This window comes from Phalaenopsis equestris, unplaced genomic scaffold, assembly GCF_001263595.1.
Source record: "Phalaenopsis equestris unplaced genomic scaffold, ASM126359v1 Scaffold000094, whole genome shotgun sequence".
NCBI classification, from domain to species: domain Eukaryota; kingdom Viridiplantae; phylum Streptophyta; class Magnoliopsida; order Asparagales; family Orchidaceae; genus Phalaenopsis; species Phalaenopsis equestris.
Genome location: NW_018164536.1, coordinates 615,654 through 626,771, shown reverse-complemented (window position 1 = coordinate 626,771; position 11,118 = coordinate 615,654). Strand labels below are relative to the sequence as shown.

General features: G+C 31.5%; 1 protein-coding gene across 1 annotated transcript; it reads left to right on the top strand.

Annotated features, from left to right (window-relative positions):
- Positions 1 to 478: 478 nt before the first annotated feature.
- LOC110020248 (ATP-dependent Clp protease ATP-binding subunit CLPT1, chloroplastic-like) lies at positions 479 to 10,761 on the top strand. The gene is made up of 6 exons (XM_020718278.1): positions 479 to 884; positions 980 to 1,015; positions 1,096 to 1,205; positions 8,758 to 8,937; positions 10,175 to 10,302; positions 10,584 to 10,761. The coding sequence occupies exons 1-6, from the start codon at positions 643 to 645 to the stop codon at positions 10,614 to 10,616; spliced, it is 729 nt and encodes a 242-aa protein (XP_020573937.1). The 5' UTR covers positions 479 to 642; the 3' UTR covers positions 10,617 to 10,761.
- The last annotated feature ends 357 nt before the right edge of the window (positions 10,762 to 11,118 follow it).

Genomic DNA, 11,118 nt, shown 5'->3' with positions numbered 1-11,118 from the left:
CCATATTAATTATTCTACACTAGTACTTTCATCAAAGGAGGCTGAGAAAAAGGCAGGAGGCCACTAATGATAGGGATGTGAGCGGGATTGCTGAGGAGAATGTATCAAATGGTGATAAACAAGATAATATTGATCCTTCTGGTGGTGTTGAAGCTGTGGTGTCAGATTCCACCGCAGTCAGGACTGAACTGAATACTACTGCTTGGGCTCCTGTGATTGGTGCTCAGGGCATGGACTCACAACACACTAATTTTAATGAGAAGGAAACGTTATTGGAGAGAGCTCCACAAATTACTACTAACTCCTAACTTTAGAATTTCATATTATCTAATTGTGGAGAAGAACAAACCAATTCTTATTTTTTAATTTTATCAAATTTCTAATAATTTAATTGTAACCCTTGGAAAATTTATTTATTTTCTAACTAAAATTTGATATGAAAGTTAACTTCATAAATTGTTAATACGTACATGTTATGTATTGAACCATTGCTACCAGATCTTTCCTTTCCCATCACCGGCTGCGTGCCAAAGGAGGACGAAGGTGGAAGCAAAGCTCCGCCATTTTTTGGATAAAGACGGAAGAAGGAGAAACCCCAGACTCCCGAAGCAACTTGGGAGGCAGTTGCGGATAGAAAGAGAGATGGCCGCACGAGCTTTTTCAATCATCTCTTCCCCTATTTTCCCTTCCTCTTCACTAACGAAGAAACCCACCATAATCTCCTCTACCTCATCGCTCTCCCTAAAATTGTTCTCCTCCTACTTCTCTCCGCTTTCCGGGTCTTTATTTGGAGAATCCGTCTACCAATCCTTCCGGCCACGAATCGTCTCTACGAAGCAAAGCCTTTTGCAGTCAGCAATGGTTCTCTCTGTGCTGCCCACCGCGTATTTCTCTCAATCTCGATTCAAATACCCTAAAAACTCTCTTTGTTGTCTTGATTTCTGTTTATGTCTAACCTAAATTAGCTTTTCTGCTGCAGAAAATCAGACAGAGCGTCGGCTGACAAAATCCCTAAGTAAGGGCTGTTTTATTTTATGAAAAACAGAAGGGGATTCTATGTTGTTTAATTAATATTGTGGTTTGATTGGTGAACAGGTGGTCGGCGAGGTCAATCAAGTCCTTCGGAATGGCGGAACTGGAAGCGAGAAAGCTCAAGTATCCAAACACTGGGACTGAGGCTCTTCTCATGGGAATCCTTGTTGAGGGTTAGTGAAGTTTTTTTTTTTTTTTTTTTTTTTGCTGAGACCTCTTTTCTGAACATGCTTCTAAATTTGCTCAATTGATGTTGCTAACTGATTTTTGGTGTTCAATGTTTAGAAAATAAGGAATTACAGCTTTTCTTTCTAAGTAATTATAGGTTTGATGCAATTTATTGTAAATTTTTATACAATTGCATGGCCCTGCAACTTTCAAGTTCCATTTTTGGATCAGTTTATAGATAACATTTTGAATTGTGTTCTGTATAGGTTTACTTTTTTGAATTATACAGGTTAAATATTGCTTGCATGTTCATAATAAATGAAAGTCCTTTTTTTTATAATTTTATATCTCAGTGCTCTCCACTTTATTAAATGATTTCTCATTGTTTTTCTTGGTGTAATCCAATTGATGCAGGATGGTTAAGAGTTTATGATTCTTGATGCTGTGAGGATGATGAGGTGAATGCATATTTACCAATTCATAAATTACAAGTCACTTAATACACAAAAAAAAAGAAGAAAAAAGCTTTCGTTAAATGAACTAAAAAATACAAGAAATAGATAACAAGGGATAATGTAACGATCTAATAAACTGAAAGAAATTAACGAAAAATTTGAATCATACAAAATCAATGAGTAATTACAATTTATTCATGATAATTAAATGCTTGTTGTGTTAAATTTGAAAAAATATCAAGAACACTCTAGCGAGAAAGTAATATAGTTTTGAAGAAATTAATCTAAGAATGAATTCACCAAATTAAGAAATCCTAGCTTTATGACAGTGCATAGAGATGAGCTCCTCTAAAATTATGTAGATGTATTTTTATTGTACTCATATGAATTATACATCCAACTTACGGATACCAGATTGAAATTGGAAGAAAAATTTTTATTCAATCCAAGATATTCAATTACATATCTCAATTTTTTTTTTACATATAGATTTTTTTATTCATGGTTTAGAAGATATAGTTGATGCAAGATCAACCAAATTGAATTCTAAATTATCAAATTTAATCTTTGTTTTTATATCAATTTCAAATATGAAGAAAAATAGAGACTCGAAGTTTCGAAAAATAATTATTAAGTTGTCCAGCACCTAATGTTTCTCGGTAGCAACCTACGAAACAAAAGCCTACAATTAGTGGCATTTTATTACAACTACACTTCCTTTATATAACAGCAATGAAATTACACACCAGGACAAAATCTAAATAGCAAAGAAGTAGCTATATTCTCAAAAAAGACTATTATAATTTCTGAAAGGGTGAAAGGAAAATGACTACATCCCGCATTGCCAAATGGCTTATAGCATTTTTTTTTTAAATTCAAAATGATAGCTCTTACTTTAGAAAACAAGATTAACTCTTAGATACTTTTGGTCATGACTCTATTTTGAGTTCATTGAATCTCTTTAATTGATTTTGTTGAGATTTAAAAAAAAAAAAAAACTACTTGTGCTGTCTTGGCTTTAGGCTTTATTCTCTCAGTTAATCATGTTTCTGTAACCTTAAACTTTAGTTGAACCCAAAGAAATGCCTTTATTCTTGCTTAGAGTCGCAAGTAAAAATTTTCTAAAATTTCAAGGTAAAGTAGTATGTAGAACTATTTATAGCAAGCTCCCTTGGTAGATTGTTTTTATTAAAGTATCCAAGAAAGCATGTTGATTATTATCTACTTTGCATTTTTTCTACTGGGGCTCTTTCTTGATTATTGCGTTGACTAATCGATTTCTAACTCAACATGTGTGAAATATGAAGTAATGGTTAGGTTGCCTTTAAAATATTCTACAACTCCTGGATTCCACTCATATAACTAGCCTATGTACATTGCAAGAGTAACATTATTTTTATTAATCCGTTGCCAGATCTTGTATTATTTTAAGTATTATGTTCTTGGTATGCTATTTATGAAATGCTGGTGAAGAATTATTCATCTATAAAATTATAGATCATTGTTACCATTTTTTTTGTGTATACTTTTTTATTTTTTTACCAAAATGATTTGGTAACAACATTTAATGATATAATTATTCCTTGGTGATGCGATGCATCTAATTTTTGGTGCTAAATTAATGCTACTTACTGGGTGTTTATATTTCTTTTTGGTTATTCATCCTAGTTCCATTTCCATGTTGTAATGTATGATTTTGTTTCTAGAGATTGCATATACTTGTTCTTTTCTTAATAATTAGATTACTTGTCAACCTGGTAGCAATTGATTCATTGCATCTTAAAGGGAATGCAAGTATTTATCTTTCAATTGAGATATAAATTAACATAAATGATTGCATTTGGAAGCCCTAATAAGTAACAGTCATTTCATTTGTTTATGTGCACAAGTATTAATGCTTTGAAGTTTTGTTCAAAACACAAAACATGCTCGAATTTTAATTGAATGTAGTCAAAATTGAAATAAATTTGCTTTGACTTGAGAGGATTCATTCTTCGAAATTAGTATAATTCAAATAGAAATCATCGCGACTCATATCAGAATACATATTTACATTTCAATAATCTATATATATATATATATATATATAATCCACCAAATAGATGCATATACATGCAAAAAATTAGAAAATAATTTTAAAAATTAAGAGACTTAGCTAAAATTCATTATTTTAGATTGATTCACTTGAACTTGATTCATTACCAACGTTGACTAAAAATCACATTTTGATTCCACTGAAGGCTCACCCCTTGATAGTTGTGCTCAAAATAAAAAATGACTACAAATATAATTGATGTAATTAGAAAACCCATTCAATCATGCATGAATTTTGATGAAATTGGAAACTTTTGAAAGTAAATTCAGAATCATCCTTCTTCAATTTCAACAAACATATGGTCGAGTTGAGCTTCTCGATAAGCTGAACCCAATGACATCACTGGTTCATGTTGAGTTAAAATGAACTCATATTTAACACTTAGGGGGTGTTTGGTAGCATACTTTTAATAGGATTTACGGTTGGATATAACATAAGTCCAGACAATCACGAAAAAGAGGGAAGTTAAATCCGTTGCTCTGCTAAACCCATTTTTGTTCTCCATTTCAATGTAAATCCGGATTTATTAAATCCGATATGTAGGTGAATTCAATGGATTTAGTTTAGAAAGAAAAACACACCTGTGCAGCTCCTGTTTTCGCTTTTCTGGTTGCATAGTGCTCCAAAGGGAGGAGTTCAATGTGATTGCCTCATTGCCCGTCGTCGACTTCAAACAGATTGTTTTGGCTCTTTTGAATTTGACATCTTCTCTTACGCCATTTGACCTTTTCTGCACAAATCCTGAAAAATATTTTTTCTTCTTTCGTAAAGCTTTTGGGATCATTTATGAGAGCGGTCTCACCTCGAGAAGAAAAAACAGGGAAGGTATGATGATAAGCCAATGGGATGAAAGCAATCCGTATGAGGGCTCTGCATGGGGAGTTTCCAATGGAGAAGAGAAGAGGGAGGGTGGAGAGGGGAAGTTAGTAGGTATGAGGGCTCTGCATGGGGATTTTCCAATGGAGAAGAAGGGGAGGGAAATTAGTAGATTTTAGGTTCTTAGAACATTTAATTTTTATTCATTATGGAATTTTTTTAAAAGTTATTTTTTACTTTTGAACATATCATATCACATCAAATTTTTAAGTATTTTAAAAGCTATTGTGGTGTGAGGCTTATATTTCATGTTTAAATTTTTTGAAATCAATTGTCGTTAAATCCTGAAATAACATGCTAGACATGTCAGACCGATTTAGCTGTATTTAATTTTAATTGAACCAAACACTATTCTGGATTTAACAACATCTGAATTTTGATAAATTCGGATATACTGGATTTACTAGATCCTTCTTAACTTAATTCATGGGTGCAACCAAACCTCTCTTAAAAAGTGTAGTTAAAATTTTTGAGTCATTAATTAAAGAGTCAAATGATTTTAAAATTTTACTTGTTTGCAATGAAATCGAGCGTTTCGATGAGATGAATCCAACTTGTTAAAGATCACTCAGTTTTGATATTATTAAGACACTTAAAATTATTGAATGATGGTTCATGATCAAAGGATTTGCACAACCATTCAATTAAGTGTTCTCAAAAAAATAAAATGTCACTCAAAAATCATAAATAAACCTCCATCCTTCATGTGAAAAGACCGAACTTAAGTTTGGGAAAAGCTTGGAGATTGTAATAATTCTAGAGCTCTACCTAATATTTGATGCCAATGGTTATCGTCAACCAACATTATCTTCCAACCACTGTTCTACTTGGCATTTGATGACGATCACACAAAGTTGGAAGCACTTTCATCGCCTGATCAATATCGTCGACTATCATTGCCCTTCCTCATTTTAGTTTTTCGGTGAAGTCATCTCAAGGTTATATAAAAGATGTTGTTGTCAAGATTTTGCAATTGTGTTCTTTTTTTTTTCAACCTCCACCTTCACTCATTTTTTAGTTAGCCAAAATATTTTCTTATCATTAAGCGCACTATGGGAATTGTTCTTCCCTTTGAAGATGGAAAAATCATGAAGAAGCATTCATAGAGGATGTGTCATTGATTTGAAGCCAAGCTTGAAATTGGGTCATCGGACTCATTAATTATTTTGGATTATTGTAATTATAGGGAATCAATTTATGGTACAAAATTGAATTTAAAAGAGTGAACTTAGTTTATAGAAATCACTTTTGTATGTGATAATCAAGGAACTAGTAAAGAAAATATATGGGGTTTATTTGAACTTGAAAAAGACACGATCAAGTTCCATAAAAATGAATTTCATGTTCTTTAAGAGATAAAAGATGGATAGAAAATTTACATTGAAGTTATTTGAAGCATATATAAGGTAGTGGTGATTAGATTTAGAAATAGCTCTGTAGTGTCTAGAGAGCTTAATCAACATTTTTTTTTTAATTTTTTTATTTATTATTGAGATTCTTTCAAAGAAATTTTTAAACTCTGAAAGCTATACATCCAAGTCGGAAACCCTAAATCACCATTCTTTTAAATTAATTATTTTGACACCATTCTTTTTAAACACATTAATAATTTCGGATTATTTTAATTATATGGAATTTTGGTTTATTGTAGTTATAGGGAATCAAATTTATGCGTACAAAATTTGTTTTAAAATAGTGTAATAGAACATTGTTTAGAGAAATCACTTTTGTAACTGATAATTAATTAATTTTATGTCAGGGGATTTAATGTGGTGGTTATTTTATTGCTAAGGCTATTAATGAACTAGTGAAGAGAAGCAAAAAAGAAATTATATGGCTGTTGTTTGAACTTGAAAAGACATGATCAAGTGTCATAAAAATGGATTTCATGTTCATTAAGAGATAAAAGATGGACATCAAAGGCACATTGAAGTTTTTAAAGGCATATATATGATGGCGTGGTGATTAGGTTTAGGAATAGTTTTGATGTGATTAGGGAACTTTTATTGAGATGATTGCAGAAATTTTCTAACTAAGATAGTTTGCCTTATATTATTTGTTAATGGCTTACTTTTGATTGTTGAAATAAGAGAAAACTTGAAATATTGGAGATTATGAAGAATAAGGAACTTGGAATTAGTAGTTTAAAGGTCAAGTGATGTAAATTCAATAGTTAATAATTAGTATTATATAAATTGAAGTAAATAAAAATTGTGATATATTTATATATTTGTGATTTAACTTAAAATTTTTTAATGATGTCTTAGCTTATAGTTATGATTTTGTTAGGGATTGGGTCAAAGGAGATTGAAATTTGTCTAGATGTACTATTTGCCAAATTCATTTTTAATCCAAGCTTATACATGAGGATTAACCATCTAATATTTCTATACCGATATTTTTTTAATAGTTTTTTTTTTGTGGGACTATATTCAAAAACTTAATGATCTCTCCCGCAAGTGAGACTCCTCAAGTAAGACTTTTTCAGTTGACGTGGGCCTAAACTCAAACACTTGACAATCTCTCCCTCAAGTAAGAGTTTTCACATCGATTATTATTCCCTTTTAAATAGAAGTTTTCTTTTAAATAGATCAACTATCACTCCCTTTAAAAAAATCGAGTATCACTCCCTTTTAAATATGTGTGATTTTAGGTAAAAAAAATTTAGGATTGAAGAGGTTGTAGCTTGTACTTATGATTTTGTTATGGAATGAATTAAAGGGGATTGAAATTGGGTCATATGCATCATTTGTTAAATTCATTTTCAATCCAATTGTTTAAAGATTATGGGTGAAGATCAACAACTTGTTATTTTTACTCCAACATTTATTTTTATTTTTCAATGTGGGACTAAACTTAAAGTCTCAATAATCTCTCTCTCATGTGATAGTTTTTTCAGATCGATTATCACTCCCTTTTAAATAGAAGCATCATTCTATAAAAGCGAGTCCACTCATCAACATGCATATTTCAAAAGAGTCACCCACTCTTAAAATTTGCTCGCGCATTGTATAATCCACCATATACTCAAGGGAGTTACAAAACACATGGACCACGCGATCCCAGTTCAATTACTAAGATTCATAATACTTGCTAATGAGAGAACCATTGGGGGTGTCAAAGTTGAGGAGTGGTCAAACCCTTTTTATATTCATAAGCTTAAGCTTATAAGTGAGGGATAACCACTTGATATTTCTACACCTATGTATTTTTAAATTATTCGATGTTGGGCTAAACTAAAAACCTCATGTACCTAAACTAGTTTGATGGTTAAAACATAGAATCTGTTGAAAGTACATAAACTCTTTAAGTAGAATTAATGAAATTGCAAATAAACTATCTTTATAAATCTTGAGTGTTGGACAACATGGTATTGATGGCTAGTTGAGTGTGACATAATTGAGAATAGTAATATAGATGCATGGCAAAATAAAAAAGGTTAGAACTACATTATATTAGAGGGATAATGGAGTTTCGCTTTCATTAATCATATGATAGTTAAAAATAGATTTAAGTTATTTGAATATATATATAAAGGAGAGAAGAGAATGCATCAATGATTATTGAAAATTGAATTGTTGTGGATGGATTAGGAAAGAAAATGCTTGACCAAAGATACTCGTGGGTTGGAGCTGTGCAAAAATGCATTTTAAATGAAATTAAAACCTTATAATGCACCTCATAGGATGGAATGAAGAGTAATTCATATATCCGTCCCAATTAGTTGAGGTCCTCAGGTAAGGCTGATAATGATAGTTTGTTTTATGGTAGGTTAAAACCTTAGGGTTTTTATTTGCATTTGTTGTAAATCTATTAGCAAGAGCTTGGCAACATAAAGTGAATGTTAAGAATAATTAACATTTTAAGAAAATTGGTATTTTTATGCGTTAAATTAGTACGCTTCTTTCCCAAAATCTCATCTATCCTTCAATAGGAATGAATGAAGACTTGAGTTTTATGAATCAAATATTTTAAATAAAGCAAATGATTGTTAGGCCTGAAATGAGTACTATCCATTTTGTTGATTATTTATGAAAACATACACAATGCATGAAAGCATGAGTGATCTGCTAATTTGCATTAGACCCCACATATTAGTTGTGAAAATAAGGTTGTTGCTCTCTCTTTTAGGGACAAGCAGAGCTGCAAGGTTTCTACGTGAAAATGGTATTACATTATTCAAAGTACGTGAAGAAACTGTCAAATTACTCGGGAAGTCAGACATGTATTTTTTCAGTCCAGAGCACCCACCCTTGACTGAACCTGCTCAGAGGGCGCTTGATTGGGCCGTTGATGAGAAGATAAAATCAGGTATGGTGAAGGGTTTTTCCGTAACTTCTCAAGGTTTCCATATGTTTTCAATGATGCTGTAAACTGTATATTTTCACACTGTTCATTTTTGTGTTTTATATTTACAAATATCACTGCTGTCTGCATGCTTAGTTTCTCTTATATTGTTACTGAAAAAATCAAGGAGATTATTTGGGAAATGTTAACCAATTGAACATTTTGATGGAAAGCTTAAAATAATTATAAATAACCACCACGTTTTAGGTGAATTTGTGGGAAGCACAAGGATTCATATGACCTCGTGCATTTTGTATTTGTAACTAACGTTTTGCTTATGTATAATTGATCTTGTGCCTTATATCTCGAGAAAAGTGTCAAAATGGTCCCTTGACATTTTGTTACGAGACATTTTAGTCTCAAAGTTTATTAAAGTGCCAGACTTAGCACCCACTCTTTTAAAGCAGGCTAAATAACCAAACCCCCAGTCTGAGGACTAATCTGACATTTCTATAGGCTTTGGGATAAAATGACCCCATATAAGTTGTCAGGGCACCATTTAGGCCCTTTACTTCTCCTACATGTCTGTGTACACATGTCTGTGTTTGTGTTTGTGTGAGAATGCAGATATTCACACTAAATACAAATCACAACACAAACAATGATTGATGCTTTTCTATACTTTAACTACATGTCTGTGTTTGTGTTTGTGTTTGTGTGAGAATGTAGATATTCGCACTAAATACAAATCAGAACACAAACAATGATTGATGCTTTTCTATACTTTAACCCATTATCCTAAATTGGGGCATTTACATACATGCAACAAAATTCTTATGTATTTACATGTCTTAACACCTAAACTTCCATATTTACATATATAACACGAACAAAATTCTTATGTATTTACAGGTCTAACACCTAAACTTCCATATTTACATATATAACACTCAAATCTTCAATATTTTATCCTAAACTTCCATATTTACATGCAGAACACTCAAATCCTTGATATTTCATTAAAAATTACTACTAATAATTTTTTAAAGGTGAAAAAAAGTTGTTCATGCATAAATTTATGCACCAAAATGCATATATGTAAATACCAAATATTAGGTGTAGATATATAAATACATAGGAATTGTGTGGTATGTATGTAAACTTTCCCAAACATATTAGCTCAATTCTTATTGATGTTGGGGCTTTCTCTGTTCACTTCAGTTAGTAACACTTGTTCCAACTTCCTGGAATCAATATGCAGGTGAGGGTGGCGAGATTACCACAACCCATATGCTTCTCGGTATATGGTCAGAGAAGGAGTCAGCAGGCCACAAAATACTTGCTTCCCTAGGCTTTGATGATGCCAAAGCCAGCGAGCTTGCAAAATATGTATGTGTCCATCCTTATACTTTGATATTTCCCTCGTCTAAAAATTTAGGAAGATTTACGTACGTACCACTTAACTTCCATGTATTTACATATATAACACCTAAACTTCAACTTTTACATACGTAAAAAATAGTTTATTTTCGATGTGATATGAAAGATTTGTTGGTATAAATGTAAGAAGTAAAGCTTGGGTGTTAGATATGTAAATACATAGGAATTGGGTGGTATGACTGTGTAAATGCCCCACTTTCTTGAATTAATGCAGATTTTGTTGCTTTCAGGCAAACGATGAGTTTAGCTTGAGCTACAGGTAGCAAGAAAGATTTGTTCTGTATTTATTTGTTGTACCGTTAAAGTTGATGTTTTTGAACTTTATTCATTGTTCTTTTCATTTGCTACAAATTTTCCTTCCTTTCTGTATGATGATGGTGCATGATTTTAATTGCTATTCTGTATTGTTGTTCGTTTAAAAAATGACGAGTAAATCTTTATTAGTGTTGGTTTCTGATGATGAATTGATACCATGTTCAGCTATTTCAGCGAATTTGGATTTATTTTTTGTTATGAAATGTCTTTATTTAGATGTATTTTTTATTTTTATTTTTAAGAGAAATCCATTCGTTTAAAATTATCATATGCTCTCTAAAGTTTAAATAACATTAATAACATATTTATTGAATTATAAATCATCTAGGAGGTTCTTTATAGTCATGTATGTTTCCAGGTTCGTTCTTATGATTTTGATCTTATTATGAAATTATGCTGTTGAAATCTAATATAGAAGAATATTTGATAATTCTAAAAAATTAGTTTGAG